Source organism: Mobula hypostoma, chromosome 8 (genome assembly GCF_963921235.1).
Source record: "Mobula hypostoma chromosome 8, sMobHyp1.1, whole genome shotgun sequence".
Lineage (NCBI taxonomy): Eukaryota > Metazoa > Chordata > Chondrichthyes > Myliobatiformes > Myliobatidae > Mobula > Mobula hypostoma.
In genome coordinates this window covers 57,097,477-57,118,599 of record NC_086104.1, presented here as the reverse complement: position 1 = coordinate 57,118,599, position 21,123 = coordinate 57,097,477, and the positions used below count along the sequence as shown (strand labels likewise).

The 21,123-nt window shown below is 39.9% G+C and overlaps 1 protein-coding gene across 1 annotated transcript in view; it reads right to left on the bottom strand.

Annotated features, from left to right (window-relative positions):
- Nucleotides 1-21,123, bottom strand: part of LOC134350550 (echinoderm microtubule-associated protein-like 6) — a 392,224-nt gene that overhangs the window by 17,574 nt on the left and 353,527 nt on the right. The window contains exons 31-36 of the mRNA XM_063055883.1: nucleotides 18,069-18,242; nucleotides 10,919-11,127; nucleotides 10,329-10,486; nucleotides 6,955-7,069; nucleotides 4,127-4,315; nucleotides 3,656-3,828 (exon numbers count right to left, since the gene is read on the bottom strand). Of these exons, the coding sequence (XP_062911953.1) occupies nucleotides 3,656-3,828; nucleotides 4,127-4,315; nucleotides 6,955-7,069; nucleotides 10,329-10,486; nucleotides 10,919-11,127; nucleotides 18,069-18,242 (1,018 nt within the window). The remainder of the gene's footprint in view (nucleotides 1-3,655; nucleotides 3,829-4,126; nucleotides 4,316-6,954; nucleotides 7,070-10,328; nucleotides 10,487-10,918; nucleotides 11,128-18,068; nucleotides 18,243-21,123) is intronic.

Genomic DNA, 21,123 nt, shown 5'->3' with positions numbered 1-21,123 from the left:
CTGACAGTTGCACTAGGATCAGGTAATAATCTGAAGATTATCACATTTATGAATCTGCTTTTCAATCTTGACCTTAATGCTTATAATCCCTTAACAATAACTTATCCTGAATCCAAACTGTGTCATTAATGACAGTTTGGATGATGACAACTGGATTCTACTCATCCCACTCCAAAACTCAAGGTAAGAAGGGAAAGATTAAAAAGGGGCAACCTTTTTCATGCAGCGGGTAATTGGTACTGTATATAGAACAATGCTGGTAAGGCAGATAAAATTTGTAGACATTTAAGTAGAAAATGACTATAGGGAGATGGGCCAAATGCAGGGAAATAGTAAACACAAGAGGTTCTACAGATGCAGGAAATCCAGAGTAACACACACAAAATGCTGGAGGAACTCAGCCAATCAGTTTGCATCTATAGAAAAGAATAAAGAGTTAATGTTTTGGGCTGAGACCCTTCATAAGGACTGGAAAGAAAGGGGGAAATGCCAAAATAATGTGGTGGGGGAAGGGGAAAGAGTACATGCTAGAAGGTAATAGGTGAAGCAAGGTGAGGGGGGAGGAAGGTGGGTGGAGAGGGGAAATTAAGTGAGAAGCTCTGAGGTGATACGTGGAAAAGGTAAAGGGATGAAGACATTGGAATCTGATAGAAGAGGAGAATAGACATGGGAGAAAGAAAGAGGAAGGGAACCACAGGAAGGTGATAGGTGGGTGAGGAGAAGAGCTAGGAGGGGAGTCAAAATGGGGAATGGAAAAAAAGAGAAGGGTATGGGGTGAGAAATTACTTGAAGTTAGAGAAATCAGTGTTCAGGTTATCAGGTTGGAGGCTACCCAGACGGAATATAAGGTGTTGCTCCTCCAACCTGAGAGTGGGTTCTTTGTGGTAGTAGAGGAGGCCACATATCAGAATGGGAATGGAAATTGGAATTAAAATGGTTGACACTGGGAAATCTAAACTGTTGCAGATGGAGCAAAAGTGCTAGACAAAGCAGTCCCCCAATCAATGTCAGGTCTCACTGATGTAGAGAAGGCTGCACCGGGAGCTCAGTAGATGTCCCCGATAGACTCGCAGATGAAGTACTGCCCCACCTGGAAGAATTGTTTGAGGCCCTGAATGGAGATGAGGGAGGAGGTGATTAGGCGGGTGTATCACTTCTTCCACTTGCAGGGATGTGCCAGAAGGGAGGTAAGTGGAGAGATACTAGTGAATCTTGGCAAGAGCAATCCCTGAGGAAAGTGGAGAGTTGGGGTGGTGGGGGGAGGTAAAGATTTGTTTGGTGATAGGATCCTGTTGAATATGGTGGAAGTTGTAGACAATGCTGTGCTGGATGTGGAGGTAAGGACAAGAGAAACCTTATCCCTGTTAAGGCAGTAGGAAGATGGAAAATGGAGGAGATGCAAGTGAGGTCAGCATCAATAGTGGAGGAAGAGAAACCTCGTTCTTTGAAGAGGCAGCAATATCTCTGATGTTCTAAAAAGGAAAGCCTCATTCTGGGAACAGATGTGGCAGAGACAAAGGAAATAAGAAAAAGGAATCAAATTTTTACAAGTGCGAAGGTGGGAAGTCAAGATAGCTGTTAAGGAGTCAATGGATTTATAAAGGATATCAGTTTCCAGAGATGGAGACAGAGTGATTCAGAAAGGGGGGAGGAGTGACCAAGTGAATTTAAGGGCAAGGTTTAAACATGGGATTCTACAGATTCTGGAAATCCAGATTAACCCACAAAAGTTCAGTTAGACATTTTGGTTATTATGGACAAGTTGGGCTGGAGGCCCTATTTCTGTACTGCAAGTTCCTCTCCAACCCATATGCCCTCAACTTTGACAGCAGGTAGGCAACATAGCCTGCAGGGCTCTTATTTCAGAGAACCAAGTTTGTTCCCCTAGATATGTTATAATCAATGACAACTATATTTCATGGATGTTATGACCAGCACCTCTACTGCCTTAGAAGGCAAAGGAAAATTGGTATGTCCTTTATGAACCTCACCATTTTTTTTAAAAACAGATGCACCATAGAAAGCATCCTTTCTGAATGTATCATAGTTTGGCTAGGCAACTGCCTTGCCTAAAGTCTGCAAGAAATTTCAGAGAGTTGTGAATGCAACCCAGTCTCCCATGAAAACCAGCTTCCCCTCCATCAACTGTCTATATATCCTACTGCTTCAGGAGAGCGACCAACACAATCCAGGACCCCTCTCACCTCAGCCACTTTCTCTTCTCCTGTTTCGTGTCAAGTAGAAGATATAAAAGATTGAGGTCATACTCCACCAATCCCTAGGACAATTTTTTATTCCGTTGTTATGCCATTATCAGACTCTTGAACAGACCTCTTATACACTAGAGATTAACTTTTGCTCTCTCAATCTAGCTTGTCATGGCCCTTGCATTTTATTAGTCTACCTAGATTAGTCTTTCTCTATAACTGTAACACTATATTTTACATTGCTAACTCAAAATGAATCTGCAAAAGTGCTTTGGAGAGTGCACATGCACCCTGTAAACCTCACCCTTACCCAAAGGAAGGAGCATGAAATTCATACCTGTCAGAGAAGGTTAAAGGCTTTCTTCCAGAGTTATTCTGTGAATCCTTATACCTATTTCCTTTATAGGCACACTCTCCTGTTCCTGACCACAGGTCAAATTCTAGGTAACCAATCAACAGAGTTGACTGCCTCCACCCTCTCCCTAAAATATTCATTTCTTTAATTCTGTGCCTAAGTTCCTCGAGCAGCCAGCACTAGTTGCAGATCGATCGTTGAATTCTGCCAGTTCCTACGTGTTATGGCTTCAACACATTGCCTGTCCAGACACCTTTGTTCTATTTAGTTCAAAAAGTTTAGCGTTAATTATTGTAGACATGCACTTTTTTCTCCAACTGCAACTTTTTGCTTGTTAACACCACTGGCATTTAGGGCAGCGATGAAGGTCTTCCATTTCTGTCTATTCATACCGTTGCATGCAGATATAGAAGGATTCTTCATAACCTCTACCCTTTAACCTGATTGGCATGGGTGACACGACCAAGAGCTAAAGCACAGGCCCTGACTCCAGCCAACATAGCTCTCCAGGTCATTGAGGCATGCACGCCTTCAAACCCTATGACAAGGTCCTCTTGGAGGTTTAACTACAATAATATCCCAATTAAATTTCTTGACCAATAAGGAAGAATTGGGAAGTGATACCAGCGGTCACTTACCTGCTGTCTTGTGACATCATACTTGGCCACTTTAAAAACTCAATACCTCAGTTCCACTGGACTTCTGTTCCAACCTATTTAAAACTTTATGAACTTTCCACCCTTTTCAAACTGTACACAAGGTAGAATTTTATACATGAAGTGTCAAATGCCATTTGATGTCACTGTAATATACTAGTACACTGAGGCTACTGGGCATGCAACGTGCTTGGAAGTGCCAGGAACAATATAAGCCCTCCATTTTCTGTTCAGACCTGAAAATGGTTCACAAGTACAAGTGTCTGGGCCCTAAATTCAGAGCTTTTGGACCAGCAGGTGATATAGGTACTGCAAGAGTATTCAAATATGCAACAGTTTGTGCTCATGCTGATATTTAATCAATTTTATACATAAATGTACATACTTTAAAAGATACTGCCAATAGCTGAATATTTCTACCATAATAGGTATTGTACCTGATATCCTGGACGGCAGCACTTCGATCTCGTTTCCTGCCCCACACTTTCAAAGAATTGACTAAGAGTATAATAAATTCTCCATTTTTCATCCCAATCGCTACCATTTCTCCATCAGGACTGTATGCAGCACATTTAGCACCATATCCAAGGTTCACTTTGTTCAGCAGTTTCTACAATGGGGAAAATTTAACAGACTTCTGTAAAATAACTGAGAGGAGAACTCCAATTTCACACCATAATTTGTATATGAATTTATTTATCAGAGTCAAATGATATGACACTAGGGTTTGTGAAGTGATCTCTAACTGAGATTTCAATACAGTTAGGAAACTGAAAAAACAAATATACAGAAGAACAGACCATCACATCTTGATGGAAAGAAAGCAAATACATTTGATAAAAGGCAACAGGAAGGCAGACAGCAATTTTTAGGAATGGATCAATTTTTAAAAATCTTTCCTTGCTTACTTTATCAGCCAAGTCCCAGATTCTTATTGTGCCATCATCACTTGCAGAGATCAGGAGATCTTTCAAAGGGTGTGTAGCAAGGCCCCAAATCTCTCCTTCCATATGCCCATCGATTAGGCTATTTGATGCTGCATTCTTTTCTCCAACTTCAATTATTTCACAATCTTTTGTTCCTACAAGTATTTTCCCCTGTAATCAAAAAATTATTATTTTAATGCAAAAAGCAAAGGTAAATCTGAGGAAATACATATACATGTTTGCTGGAATTTTCATTCATCATAGCTATTGTAGGATTCTTAAGCAGATTTCCTTTAACAGCTACTTAAGATTCTGAGAATATTACTACTCCATTGCTGGACTTCCTGAATTTATCTTGTGCTATTTTACTTTCCAACATTTCAAAATTCCAGTTGAGATTGGGGAGGGGGAGGAAGGGACAGGGGAGGGGTAAGGGGTAGGGGGGAGAGAGAGGGTGGAGGGGGGAAGAGGGGAAGGGGGAGAGGGGAAGAGGAGGGGGAGGAGAGGGTGAGAGGGGGAGAGGAGAGGGGGAGGGGGTGAGGGGAAGGGGGAGAGGGGAAGGGGAGAGGAGAAGGGGAGAGGGGAAGGGGAGAGGGGAAGGGGAGAGGGGAAGGGGAGAGGGGAAGGGGAGAGGGGAAGGGGGACAGGATGAGGAGAAGGAGATAGAAGGGGTAGAGGGGGCAGAGGGAGGTAAGCAGGTTAGAGATGGGGGTTGGGGGTTAGAAGGGGAGTTGGAGGGTAGGGGAGAGGGGTGGGGAGAGAGACAGGGGAAATGGGAGAGAAATGTGGGAAGGGGGAGAGAGAGTTGTTCGGGAGGGAATGAGGGGTTGGGGATAGAGGGGAGGTGAATTAGATGAGAATAGGCAGCTTGGCTGACTTATAAAAAAGCATTGCACAAGCAACAAAAAGACTGTTGGACCAGCGTTCAAGATTCACATAGGCATAGGCATTACATTTGCAGAAGGTAGTATCTAGGTAACTGAATTTGCAAACAACAGGAATTCTGCAGATGCTGGAAATTCAAGCAACACACATCAAAGTTGCTGGTGAACGCAGCAGGCCAGGCAGCATCTCTAGGAAGAGGTACAGTCCATGTTTCAGGCCGAGACCCTTCGTCAGGACTAAGGGTCTCGGCCTGAAATGTCGACTGTACCTCTTCCTAGAGATGCTGCCTGGCCTGCTGCGTTCACCAGCAACTTTGATGTGTGTTAACTGAATGTGCATTCAGGTATTAAGTATCTGAATAGGCTGAACAACAGAATAATGCTTCTGGATAAGACAGCTTGGGTGATAGGGTGGAAATATGACTTTGCATGTTGAAATGGAGAGATGATTTCCAAAAGATGGAAGGCAAGTTGAGTCAATGGGCCTTTTTTCTCCTCTTTGTTGTTTTTTTCCATCACTTATGGGGTGTGGGCATTACTGACATGTCAGTATTCAATTGTTTCACTGCCCTTTAAAAGCTGGTTATGAACCACTTTCTTATCATACTGGAGTGCTTTCAGAAAATGTGGCAGTTCCAGAATTTTAACCCAGTAACAACAGAAGAACAACAAATTTCAACAAGTAGGATGTTATGTAGCTTGGAAATAACATTGCAAGCAATGGAAGACCAATTTAACCATTGATTTCACTGGTGGAGCTGAGATATACCAGGTGTCGTCAAAGAAGTCTTGTTCATAATTCATTCAACCATACTTGAATACCCATGAACACAGTCAAATGAAACTTTGTTTTTTTTTGCACCTTGAGCTCCCCACCGTCCGCCAATATATCAGTGAATTGGACTTGCAGAATTCCACAATAACAATGTTCAACAGGGTCTCGCGATCACAAAAAAAGCGACTAAGACAATCACTCGCTGTTAAGACTGCACAACCCCCTTGGTGCACTGATGCCTCTCTGATGCAGGCAGCAGCACAATCTACACCAAGTGCAGCTCCTTCATCAAAGAGCAACTCATAGGTTGCGTAGACCAGCAGTACTTTAATTTCTTAATGTCCAATAGAGTCTTGCAATCGTAAAAAAAAAAGGTTAAAAAGGATGATAACACTTTTGGTTGACCCCATAGAAGCCACTGTAATCAAACGCACTGCCATTTTTACCGGAACTGAGAGTGTTAACTTGCTGCTTTTCATTTTGTTACAACTGACACAAACAGTCTGTATATTTGGTGGGTGATAGTGGGGTATGTATGTTTCAAATAGCATGGAATTGCTCAAATGAACCAGTCATTTTTAAAAAAACTACCCAGGAACCTAATTTCAGCTACACTGGCTGAAATGCTATCATAAACAGGATGCGACATGATCCAGTATCACAGTCAGACATCCATCATAGCAGATACTGTTTCAGTAATGTCTTCCACACCAATAATACTGTGGTGAGCATTTGGTCTGTGATGACAGACTAGAAAAGCTCATTCATCTTCACTGGTGTTTTTACTGTGACAAGCACAATAAAAGACCTAGCATGATGAGTCAGGGGGAGAACTACTCAGTTACATACAGACAGGGAAGGTGATTATTGCACACCCCATTTACGGTGAGGGTGAGCCTCAGAGCACCACAATATTCATCAATTTTGAAAAATTTAAACATAGCATTTCCAAGTATTTGCTTTCCTTTGCTGAATAATTTGTTGCAATACACTGAAATACACAACAGGAGCCACTTTACAGTCCTTTATATTGATAATTTAAACCACACACAATTTTAATTATTATATATTTTTGTATGAATGGAACCACTTCAAACAATATCACAGCAATAACCTTTGATCAAAAAGTATTTCAAATTTAGGTTTCTGACCTTTCCTCTGCAAACTGAACGAACAATGTCCAAAGATTGTCCTGTCTCCAGCTGGAATGCTCGACATCGCTTCATTTCCTGATCCCAGAGTTTTACTGCACCTCCTTCTTTTGTCCTTTTGGAATCAAAGGGAAATCCATTTAGCAGTCAATTTTATGAATAGCAAACAACTAATGTTTGATTATAGTAGTAGAAGTTACTATATATTAGTGTGTATAAAAATGTGTGTGTATATATTGGCAGTCCGGATCGAAGCCTGAAGGTCAAATGGAGCCCTGAGTTTCGATTAGAGGTCTGGATAGAAGCCCAAGAGTTGGTTGATTGGAAGTCCAGAGGTTGAGGCCTGATGGCCGGAGTCCAAGTCAGCACAACTCTGCAAGTCCACTGGGGAAGTCAAGGATCCAATGTCCGCAGATCTGCCAGTCCACCGGAAGTTACAAGCCTGAACTGGGGTTAGAGGGCAGTGTATGTGTGTGGGTATGGAGGAATGGGGGTTGTTTTGCTGTTGTTGCTTCGTTGCTTGGTATGTTCTGTTTTGTTCTGTTCTGTGGTGTTCTGCTGAACATTATGGGTAACCAGGAAACTGGAGGCCTATTAGAGATCTAATTAGAGCCTCAGGGATTCAAGGCAAATTGGGTGCAAAATTGGCTTAGTAATAGGAGACCGTGTGTAACAGTCCAGGGTTGGTTTTGTGATTTGGAGCCTGGAATAGGAGATTTGAATGGTAAACCTCAATGGTTTACAGACTATAGAAAGATATTGCTCAGACGTTAAGTTAGGCGGAGCAACAGCAGATTGAATTTAATCTCGACAGGTATGAGATATGATAGGTTTTGTAAAATCATACAAGGGTAGGACATACACAATGAATGGTAGGGCAGAAAGGAATATTGAAAAGCAGAAGGACCTTGGTTTACTAGTTCAAAGATCTCTGAAGGTGGCAGCACAGGTAGATTGGATAGTAAAAAAGGTCTACAGGGCACTAGTCTTCATTATCTTGGGCACAGAATAAAAGAACAATGAAGCTATAGTAGAGCTTTATAAACATTGGAACATTGTGAACAGTTTGGTCACCACAGTATAGAAAAGGATGCAATTGCTCAGGAGAGGATATAGAGGAGGATTTTCCATGATGTTGGTTGGGATGAAGCGTCTCAGTTATGAGAGATCCTCCCGGGAGGGGGAGAAGATGGCAGCGCGCGCGACCACTTTGGTGATGATATCTGTTATCTGTCAAGTAGGGGACCGTGCACAATTCTGATTTGATGGAGACAGACGTAAGAGCACGGAGGAACATCTGGAAAACTGAAATGCCCGCTTCGCTGCCGCTGCTACTGTGTGGTAACTGGAATCTCCGGAGCTGAAGGTCCCGAAATCCTCGGCTTTGCGTGTTTCAGCGGCCAGGGAGAGGCCGAAGGCACTCGGGAGGCTGTATCAGAGAGGCTGGTCGGAAGCTCTAAGTTTTCAAACGGATGGACTCAGTGTTGGCTGTGGTTGGCTGCTTCCAAGGTATCGGCAAGTTGACTGTGCCTGGAGGTTTATGGCAGGGAATTTTAAAAAACCATAGAAACCACAGAAGCAACTACAGCACAGAAACAGGTCTTTTGGCCCTTCTTGGCTGTGCCGAACCATTTTCTGCCTAGTCCCACTGACCTGCACATGGACCATATCCCTCCATACACCTCCCATCCAGGTATCTATCCAATTTATTCACTCGGGAGTTGATCGACTCGGGACTTGAGACTTGTTTTTTACTGTGCCCATGGTCTGTTCTTCATCAAATTATGGTACTGCTTTGCACTGCTGTAACTATATGTTATAATTACGTGGTTCTGTCAGTGTTAGTCTTTAGTTTGTCCTGTTTTCTGTGATATCACTCCGGAGAAACATTGTATCATTTCTTAATGCATGTATACATTTCTAAATGACAATATAAGCGGACTGAGTGTTCTCATAATCTAATAAGTAGGGTTGTTTTCTTTAGAGCAAAATATGTTGACAGATTTAGGGCATATTAATAGTAGGTGGTTATATGCCTTTTTCCATAACAGATGCAGGTATAACAAGAGTATATGAGCATAAGGTAAGGCATAATAGGCCTGGAGGAGATACAGTACAAGAAGCAATTTTATCACCATGAGTTTAGTTGGAATTTGAAATTCATTGCCTCACAACATTTTATTACTATGTAGCAATAGCCATGACATAGAAGGGTATAGACCAAGTGTTGGTAAATGTATTAATATAGATGTTACTATAGGGTTGGATGGGGTTAGGGTGGGTGAAAGAGTGAAAGGCTTGTTTTATGCTGTATGACTTCATGATTCCAGTTTTTGGAATATGGCTGCAAGGCAAATGCTACATAGAATCAAAAGACTGGGCTGTGAATTTCAGTATGTCTGCATATAATAATGTTATTCCCTTGTTCCACTCCACTTTTAATTAAATCTTTAACAATTTGTGCGCTCTTGAAGCCTGAAAAGGGCCTGCTGGATCAAATGTATTCAACCTAATAATGGAGGTACAGAAAGGTGCAAATGTCCATGTCATCTAGAAAGTAGAATCTGGCATTGTTCATGTTGTCCTGCAGGTGAACTGGAGCAGAGGAGTGGGGTGTTGTTGGATTCCTTAATGCTGATGCCTAGATTCTTGCCTTTTGCAAGTTGGTTAGTAGCTTGTATAGTGGCTACTAGCCAGCAGCAGAATAATCACAAACAGATCTCAGGGAATATCATGAATCTTCTCATGGTGGTCATAAGAATTCATTGTGTTAAAGGTGAGGTATACACTGGGTAACTTTAGGCTGCTTATGGATTGATGTTAAGTACTTACTCTCTCAGTTGATCCATTGCACTTATTCTCTCTACAGTTAAGAAGAATAACAGACTATCCTATAGAAATATACACATTTCTAGTGGGGACTGACACACTAATTGCAGGGGTGATGTCTATCCTAACCAGGATATTTGGAAGCATGAATCACCATCTCAAAAGAAAGAATTGATCATTCAATATAAGTTTGAAAATAACTTCCTACACCCAGAATGTAAGTGAAGTTTTGAGACTCAGCAGGCTCATAAATTGAGGTATTTGACGAATACATCAGGGAAAATTAAATTTGTACAGGAAAATGGTATTGACATAAAATTCAGTCATGATGTTACTGAATAACAAATACTAAGGATTAAATGACCTATTCCACCTTCTACTTCATATGTTCTTATATACAATCCTGTTACTGGTTTATGAGAATCTATATAAATTAATCATAATATAATCATGCTCTGCCAAATACTAACCAGTTTGAAAATAATATAGTGTACTTTTATCATGATAAATACAACATCAGTAAAACACATAACAATGTATCTTACGGTTTTTCCTTGCCTCCTGTCACAATCAAGCCATCTCTTAATGTTGTGTACATTGTGAAGACAGGTCCTGTATGGGCTTTTGCTACAACTCTGATTACAATATGATCTTTCCAGACATACACATCTCCATTTATGGCACCAGAGAAAGTAAGGTTATTCTGTAAAAGATATTTTTTAAAAAGTCTATATTATGAATATATTTCTTGAATATCCTTTGTAGTTGAGACTGCCACATAGAATAGAACTGGGAAATTCTTATAGCAGGAAGACTGGCATCTAAAACTGAGATGTTACACCACCACTATTGGTTGGGAAGTATAACTACAATATGGTAAATTTACACAAGCAGCTTCTAGAATAAGGAGCTGCTTATTACGGAATAATATGCACAAAAATATTTATTATAGTGAAAGATAACACATCTGACAAAATAGTGGCAAAAGAAGATATCTTTCTGTGGACTGGCACAGAAATGCAGAGGATTTACCATCTTGTGTAGCTTGTCAAAACTTTGTATAAAACACACCATCAACGCTCTAGCTGAAGAATTATTGTGGAAGCAGTGGAAAGTAATTCTAACCAGTACTTACTGCACCGAAGGCAACAGATAGCATGGTTTGCATCTTTGCATCATTCATATTGCCAATTATTCCCTTTTTGGAAAGCAATGCACCACCAGCTAAGGTCCAAAATTTGATATGCTTCACCCCCACAGATACAAATTGTGTGTCTGAATCTGGACGAAACTCAACCACAAATATCCTCTCACTATGGGCTGCTTTGCTTGCAACTTTAGCACCTAAAACAAAAGAAAGTCAAGTACTTCATTAGTAAATCTATTTGTTCTATTTCTGAAAATCTTTGGTTTCAGATAAAGCATTGGAGAAAAAATATAGTTGAAAACAATTTTCTCATCTTTTATCTAACTAAAGTAGAAACATGCAAAATAGTTAATTGTTTTTTCACAAATCCATCTATTGTTGCTGAATCATGACACTAGTATTCAATTCAATCTAATTTTTGAGACATTAAATTGTTATTTTTGTGAGAGGCATAGGGATGATAATCGAATAATGTAGAAAGGCAAAGCATTTCAGAAAGAACATTTCGGTTGGTATTCGGGTTTTAGAGGAGTTAACATTTGAGGATTAAACATAATCTGATCTGGAAATCTCACGTTGATGTTGGAAAAGATATTTTCACCTTCTCCTACAACTGGTTTCAGTCAAACATGCATCAATTTCTACTCAAAGATTCCTCACCTACCATATCCAGGGTTAATCATCATGTACTTTAATACGATATTGTTAGAGTCTCACTGTTATTGCTATCTATTGTGGCATCTGGTGACGTTAGCCATCTTCTACAACAGATGTAAAATTCTAAAATCATTATGAATGTTCTTTTTCAAGGATTGCAAAAATAATCCTATTTCCTTTCAAATAACTAAAATGTTCTTTGGCTGGTAATAGCTTAAGAACTTCCATCTATAGAGTACCTACGGAAATGGAACACATACCAAAAAAAGCAATTACAAAGATGCAATAGTGCAGCAGCAAACGGTCAAAGTAGGGAAACTAACTGAGGTCTTTGTATCTGAACAAGGGAGATAATTAATGACAGAGAGGTAAGTATATTTTGATGTAGTAGTTATGACAGAAATATGGTTCAAAGGTGATTAGTAGGATAGCTCTGATTGGAAAGGATGATATTAGGAAAGTGATGAGTTGTTACATAAAGATTAGGTATTAAAAATAAGGGAGGTAAAACTAAAAAGTAGTAATTGGTGGAAACACTGGGTTTTGGTTGTCTGTAGGATTCCTAACACCAGTAATGATATACAATCTATAAAGACACAATGGGAGTTGCAATAATCATTGGTAGCTGGGGGGGGGGTGAGTGGGGGAGGAGATAGTGGAATAGGAATTCATCTTCAAATAGACTGGGTAAATTCAATTGGTAATGGCCTTGAAGATGAAACTATGGAGCATACTTTAGGTAGTTTGCTATAATAATCTGTTGTGGACCCAACCAAGAAACAATCTACTTTAGATCTGTAAATTAGTAATCTGAAAGGAAAGAATTCTGTGGGAGATTGGATAATAATGATAGAATTTCGCATCAAGCTTGAGAGTGACAAAGTGAATTCCTAAACTTATCCCTTAAACTTAAATAAAAACAGCTATATAGAGTATTATACCTTTTAATCTTATTTTCCAGTGGTTGATAAACAGTGAAAGACACTTAAATTAAGTATTCTCAGTGAATCTAAAATTCATTAGTTGGCCATGGATAGAAAAGTGATCTATCCATAACTAACTAAGGTTCAGAATGATACCAGATTAAAAGGCTAATAAATATGTAAATATTATTACTAGATGGAAGGATACTAGGAAAACATTAGATAGCAACCAAAGAGGACTACACAGACATAAGAAAGAGTAGATCATCATCAGGCTGGAATATCTCAGGAATTAGCAGTTCGTCCTCAGTTTATTACATTATTGACTTTGATAAAGGCACCAAATGTTATGTATCCAGATTGATGAAACAGGCTCAAGTTGAAAAGTAAATTGTGAGGACCTCAAGCATCTGTAAAGGCAATAAAGATGGCAGGTGGGGAACAAAAAAGGGGAAATTCAATTCAGTAGGAATAATGGAAAAGGTTGTAATTTTAAAAGTTCTGGATTTTAAGAAAACCAGGGTGCACTTTTGCAAGAAATACAAAGTAAGCACTTTGTCAACAGATCGAATTATGAAAGCAAATGGAATATTGGCCTTCACTGCAAGGGAGATCAAATACAAGGTAAGGAAGTTTTGCTACCACTGTACAAGGCTTTTGAGAGATCACACCTACAGTAGTGTATGTAGCTTTTGCTTCTTTATTTGAGGGAGACCATACCTAGAGGTACAAAGGTTCACTAAATTGATTTCTGGCATGAAGGGGTTGTCTTATGAAGAAAAATTGAACGGAATAGAGCTTGGAAGAATGAGATGATTATTTTGAAATATGTAAGATTTTGAGGGGGAATAAATATGTTTTATGCTGTAAAGATGTTTTCCTCAGTTTAAGAAAATAAAACAAGGGGAATTATCCTAGGATAAGGAATTGGCTGGCCTGAGTTGTGGGCATGGCAGCAAAGTAGATCAAAGCTTAGACAGGCAGGGAGGAGGATCAAGATCAAAATAGAGTTAATGCAGCAAATCAGATTGGTCATGATCTTATGTAATCACGTGGCAGGTTTGTGCCATCTATCTCTGGAGTGCAGCTGGATGGCTCAGTATCAAACTTAGCAGAACTGTTACCTCAGAGTTATCCGCAACCCGTTTTGAATCCTGACCTTGACTTCTACCAGTGTGCAGCTTGCACGTTCTCCCTATAACCATATGACCTTCCTCCAGGTGCTCCAGTTCTCTCACACATCCTAAGGACATGTGGGTTAGTAGCTTAATTAAACTACCGTGGAGTGTGAGTGACTGGAAGAATCTTGTGAAGTTGATGGCATTGTAAGGAAAATTTTAAAAAATGATTAATAATGCCCTGTTTCTGTGATATTTCTCTCTAAGACTCCACTACTTTATCACAAGCACTCTTTCTTGTTGTAATAGAAATGGCCCCCAAAGAAATTTAAACTTGTTCATGAGCATCTGTGATTAATGGTGGCAGTGTGCGTGAACTGAAGGTTGCAACGAGAAACATATGCAAGACAACTTTGACTTAGGTATCCCTTCTACCCGGAATCTTCTCTCCTCTTCTGTTTGCACTATTGATGGTGTATTCAGCAAAAGTCTCAATACAACACACAAGCACCGGAGAGATTTTACTTTGTCTGACTTTCGGTTTTATCAAAAGGCTTATAATGGCTGAGAAGCTGGTGCAGGGGCAGGGCTTCAGATTCTCAGATCATTGGGATCTCTTAAGGGGAAGATATGACCTGCATAAAAGTGATGGGTTGCACATGAACCCGAAGGGGACAAATACTCTCGTGGGCAGGTTTGTTAGAACTGTTGGGGAGGATTTAAACTAATTTGGCAGGGAGGGTGGGAACTGGAGTGAAGGGACTCAGGATAGGACGGATGGTAAGAATGCAAAGATAACACGCAGTCAAGACTGTCAGGAAGGGCAGGCAGATTATAAGACAAAATTGCAGTCAGCAGGGTGAGCATCAGTGCATTAGGGATGCAGAATCAAAAAGGGTAGCAAATACAGTACTCAAAGTGTTATATCTCAATGCACAGAGTATAAAAAAAAGGCGGATGACCTTGTTGCACTTTTACAGATTGTCAGGAGTGATGTTGCGGCCATCACTGAAATGTGTTTGAAGAATGATTGTAGTTAGGAGCTGAATGAACCAGATTACACATTTTATCGGGGTGGGGGGGGGATAGGATTGGAAGGTCGGCAGAGGGACTGGCGTGGCTCTGCTGGTAAAAAATGGCATCAAATCAATAGAAACATGTGACATAGGATTGGAAGATGTTGAATCCTTGTCGTTTGAGTGAAGAAACTGCGCGGGTAAAAGGACCCTGATGGCAGTTATATACAGGCCTTCCAACAGTAGCTGGGATGTGGACCACAGATTACAACAGGAAATAGAAAAGATGTGTCAAAAGGGCAACGTTATGATAATCATCGGAGATGTCAACTTGCAGGTCAATTGGAAAAATGAGGTTGGTAATGGATCTCAAGAGAGTGAGTTTGTTGAATGCTTATGAGATGGCTTTTTAGAGCAGTTCCTTGTTGAGCCTACTAGGGGATCAGCTATACTGGATTGGGTGTTATGTAATGAACCGGAGGTGATTAAGGTAAAGGAGCCTTTAGGAGGCAGTGATCACAATATGATTGAGTTCAACTTGAAATTTGATAGGGAGAAAGTAAAGCCTGACATAGCAGTATTTCAGTGGAGTAAAGGAAATAACAGTGATGAGAGAGATGCACTGGTAGTGGTACAAGAGAGGAGTTAGACAAAGAAAACTGGAAGGAGATGCCGGCAGGGATGACAGCAGAGTAGCAATGGCGTGAGTTTCTGGGAAAAATCAGGAATGTGCAGGATAGATGTATTCCAAAAACAAAGAAATACTCAAATGGCAAAATAGTACAACCACGGCTGGCAAGGGAAGTCAAAGCTAACGTAAAAGCAAAACAGAGGGCATACAACAAAGCAAAATTTAGCGGGAAAATAGAGGATTGTGAAGCTTTTAAAACCCTACAGAGAGCAACTAAAAGAATCATTAGGAGGGAAAAGATGAAATATGGAAGCATACTAGCAAATAATATAAAAGTGGATAGTAAAAGCTTTTTCAAGTAAAAAAAAGAGATGAGAGTGGATATAGGACCTCTAGAAAATGAGGCCGGAGAAATAATAACGGGGGCCAAGGAGATGGCAGGTGAACTAAATGAGTATGTAAAATCAGTCTTCATTGTGGAAGACACTAGCAGTGTGCCAGATGCTGAAGGGTATGAGGGAAGAGACATGGGTGCAGTTACTATTACAAGGGGGAAGGCGCTCAAGAAGTTGAAAGACCCAAGGGTACAACAGTCACCCGGACCAGATGAGCTGCACCCCAGGGATCTGAAAGAGTTAGCAGGAGAGATAATGGAGGCACTAGTAATGATCTTTCAATAATCATTGCCCCTGGGCATGGTGCCAGAGGACTGGAAAAATTGCAAATGTCACATCATTCTTTAAGAAAGGAGGAAGGCAGCAGAAAGGAAATCATAGACCAGTTAGCCTGACCTCAGTGGTTGGGAAATGCTGCAGTCAATTGTTAAGATTGAGGTTATGGAGTACTTGGTGATAACTGGGCAAGATAGGACAAAGTCAGCATGGTTTCCTTCAGGGAAAATCTTGACTGTTGGAATTCTTTGAGGAGATTACACGTAGGATTGTTAAAGGGGATGCAGTAGATGTTGTAAATTTGGACTTTCAGAAGGCCTTTGACAAGGTGCCACACATGAAGCTGCTTACCAAGTTAAGAGCCCATGGTATTACAGGAAAGTTATTGGTATGGTTAGATCATTAGTTGATTGGTAGGAGGCAGCAAGTGGGAATAAAAGGATCCTTTTCTGGTTGGCTGCCAGTGACTAGTGGTGTTCCACAAGGGTCAGTGTTGGGACCACTTCTTTTTATGCTGTATATTTAGATGATGGAATAGATGGCTTTGTTGCTAAGTTTGCAGCTGATATGAAGATTGGTGGAGGGGCAGGTAGTGTTGAGGAAACAGGTAGGCTGCAGAAGGACTTAGACAGATTAGGAGAATGGGCAGAAAAGTGGCAAATGAAGTATAATGTTGGAAAATGCATGGTCGTGCACTTTGGTAGTAGAAATAAATGTGCAGACTGTTTTCTAAATAGGGAGAAAATCCAAAAATCTGAGATGCAAAGGGGCCTGGGAAACTTTGCACAGAACACCTTAAAGGTCAACTTGCAGGTACAGATGGTGGTGAGGAGGGCAAATGCAATGTTAGCATTTATTTCTGATGGTCTAGAATACGAGTGCAGGGATGTGAAGCTTTGGTTTTAAGGCATTGGTGAGGCCTCACCTTGAGTACTGTGAAAAGTTTTGGGCTCCTCCTCTAAGAGGAGATGTGCTGGCACTGGAGAGGGTTCAGAAGAGGTTCACAAGGATGATTTTGGGAATGAAAGGGGTATCATACGAGGAACGTTTGATAGCTCTGGGTCTGTACTCACTGAAATTTAGAATGATGAGGGGGAATCCCATTGAAACCTTTCGAATGTTGAAAGGCCTAGTCAGAGTAGATGTGGTAAGGATGTTTCCCATGGTGGAGGAGTCTAGAACAAGAGGACACAGCCTCAGGATAGAGGGGCATCCATTTAAAACAGAGATGTGGAGAACTTTCTTTAGCCAGAGGGTGGTAAATCTGTGGAATTTGTTACCACAGGCAGTTGTGGATGCCAGGTTGTTGGGTGTACTTAAGGCAGAGCTTGATAGGTTCTTGAATGGACACGGCATCAAAGGTTACGGGGAGAAGGCCATAACCTTGAGCAGGGGAAAAAAGGATCAGCCATGATTGAATGGCAGAGCAGGCTCAACAGACCAAATGTCCTAATTCTGCTCCTTATGCCTTATGGTCTGCACTACTGATGCCTATGTGGAGTAGTTGTATTCAGTTATGAATTCCACTCCCCAAGTCCATTTAGGAGAGTATTTCCATCATCTACGTGTATGAAATTCTATTTGATTGGGAGGGGCACTTGAGCCATGAAAAAAATAAAGTAGTAAACTAAAAATAAAAGATGGAATTCCTGGTAAAAGTCAGGAATGTCTAACCCTTCAACTACTGCTGAGGCAGGCCTCCATCTTTTGGTTAAGGCTGCTTCAGCATTCTCGTTCTATGATATTCACGGTCTTCATTTGAATAGTAAGGTTTCTCGTTGAAGGTTAAATGAACTTTGTATCAAAATGTACTTCCAAGTATCTTTGAAGGCATGCCTATTATTTGCACAGAGGACCTAGATCAAAAATCTGGAAACACACTGCTAATATGCAACTGGCTTGATATCCTCTTAATTACTTTTCAAAATAAAAATCTGTCAAGCAGAGGGTAAATTTCTAGAGCGAGAAATGTATTTTGCCTAGGCATATATTCATGACATGGTACTGTTACTGAGTCTACAAATTACTTGCTTATATTTATTTGTTATACAATGAACGAAGGACAATAGCAATGGAAAATGAAATATATAATATGTTAATTAAAATAAATTACACCATTTACCTTCTTGCCATCTCCAAACAGAGATGGTATGTTCAGAATCGATGCCCACTGATAACAACAGCTTGCCTGTAGCACTAAAGTTAACATAACAGACACCCTTATTATGAGAACAACGCAGGATGGAAAGTGTCTGCTTGCTTATGGCATCCCATACATGAATGGATGGAGTTGCTCCTGGTAATTGTAAAAAAAAAGTATATGCATTAAATTTAAATTAGGAAAAAAGAGAAAGACATTTAAAACTTGATGGCCATTTATATTAGCTTACAAATACTTTTATTAATTAGGTGCATTTAATCTGCTACAATGCATTGACAGTCTTCATCTAGCTCGAGAAACGTACGCTGAATATTTACTATCCTAATGTTATCTACTAAGCATAGGGACAAACTGAACAAAACCATGGGCTGCACAACCACATGTATCTGCGCTATGAGCAAATACATTATTACAGTTTCACAATGACAAGAGAATCAGTGAATCTGCTCAAATAAAAATAAAGACAATGATGGAATGGGGGATAAGGACAAAAGCTGATAGCCTTACCTGATGGATCTGTAATATCACCTGCATTGAGACAGCAATTGCAAATGAGGAAATATTGATCCAAGATACACTATACCCTCTCATGATGAGTTATCACATAATAGTATCAGAGGAGAAATATTGACAACAAATTAAATGTGCATAATGAACACAAGGTAAAATGTATTTTAATAAAAAGCAAAATTTTGCTCTGAAGCTAAACAAATGATGACTTGGATATTACATTGATGAAACTATTATAGGATTTGGACTTTAATGAATGGCAGTTCCAAAATAATTGCCATGTATCTTAGACATTTTAATTATAAGATGAATAAACAGTAATTAGTACATCATATAATTGAATTGTTACAAATTGACATAATTAATGGACACTATCAATACTTAAATTATTACAAAAGGTTATCCCAAGATAGATTTAAAGACCAATAAGACAATTAAGTATATTAATCCTTTTGCTCATTTAAACTAATATCAATGAAAATTTTGACACACTTTGTCATTGTTCATGAAATGGACAAGAGTAATGCAGTGCTGCACAGTGGTGAGGAATAAATAAACAGTTGGACTTGGCATTCCTGCATCTAAAAACCCAATTTATGGATTTTGCATAAGCAATCACTGTATATCAACGATGACTGCAGGCTGGACCCACAATATTTACAGGCTGGGAAAGAACTAAGAATGTGTTTAGATGGACTTTCTCTCATTGTTGTGGCTCAAGACATTTCACTATTTGAAGAAGATATGCAAACGTCCCCAGATCAAATATTAAAATATACTTCAGGCAAACAGTAAATATATATTCCTCTACTAAACAGGAACTATGTTGTTATTTCACAATTGTGTGATCTTGAATTGCACATATTTGGCAGCATATTTTACAATAGTAAACTGAGACCACAATTGTAAAGCATGCTGCTAAGTCTTACAATAGTCTTGAGATCTTTAAGGACAGCATTCAAATGAAAATCCTTTCCTCATTTCAAAATTCCATATTAGAAGTGACTGCAAGTTGGGTATGTAATTATAACAAAGGGAACAAGCACTACTTTTAAAAGGAATCAAGAGCTGTAATTGGGATTGTTGCTTCCAAAAGACACTGCAAAGTAAAGAATGGAGTGGGTAGAAAAGTTTTCAGAATGTTTAGTTGAAGCCATTGATGTAGGTAAAAGTACAGTATTTATTTTGTATAGACTGAGTTACGGTTCAAGAAAACTTAAAAGAGATTGGATTACTTAAGGAGAAAAATATGAGAGGTTTGCATAAATATGATAAATGTTGCTTTCACTGAAATTTATTCACCTGTTCAATAAACAACTTTTTTCAGATTGTAATAGAAATAGAGTGAATATAAACGTGCAACAATATCAAAAGAAAAATTGATTTGCTAACGATGGGTCAATAAGAAAATGGAATTTGTAGCAACCTTTGTTTTAAGTACTATGACAATCCTTGAGAACTTCACAATGGCATCTGCAGTACATATATACATTTGTAGGGTAAAATGAGCCAACCACAGTGAGAACTGCTGCCTAATATTTGCAATGAATATTTAACATAGATATGCAAAGGAGGTATATCACGAAGTTAATCAGTGCACTGTCCTGATTTGAACCACAATTCAATAAGGCTCTTGGCAGTGTGGAGGATCAGAGGGATCTTGGGGTCCAAGTCCATCGAACACTCAAGGCTGCTGCGCAGGTTGATTCCGTGGTTAAGAAAACATACAGTGCATTGGCCTTCATCAATTGTGGAATTGAGTTTAGGAGCTGAGAGGTAATGTTGCAGCTACAGTATATAGGACCCTGGTCAGACCCCACTTGGAGTACTGTGCTGAGTTCTGGGCACCTCACTATTGGAAGGATATGGAAACCATAGAAAAGGTGCAGAGGAGACTTATAAGGATGTTGCCTGGATTGGGGAGCATGCCTTATGAGAATAGGTTGAGTAAACTCGGCCTTTTCTCCTTGGAGCGACAGAGGATGACAGGTGACCTGATAGAGGTGTACAAGATGATGAGAGGCATTGATCGTGTGGATAGTCAGAGGGCTTTTCCCCAGGGTTGAAATGGCTAGCATGAGAGGGCACAGTTTTAAGGTGCTTGGAAGTAGGTACAGAGGAGAAATCAGGGGCAAGTTTTTTTTAATGCAGAGTGGTGAGTGCGTGGAATGGGCTGCTGGCGGCAGCAGTGGAGGCGGATACGATATGGTCTTTTAAGAGACTCCTGGACAGGCATATGGAGCACAGAAGAATAGAGTGCTATGGGTAACCCTAGGTAATTTCTCAGGCAAGGACATGTTCGGCACAGCTTTATGGGCCAAAGGGCCTATACTGTGCTGTAGGATTTCTATGTTTCTACAATTTAGTTCAAGTTTACTGCCATCTGACTATACATATACTCAACCAAATGAAACAACCTTCTTCTGGACCATGGTGCACTCACAATAAATATACCACACACAGTACATAGAAGTAAATATTACCACAAATAAGTTAATAATGTATT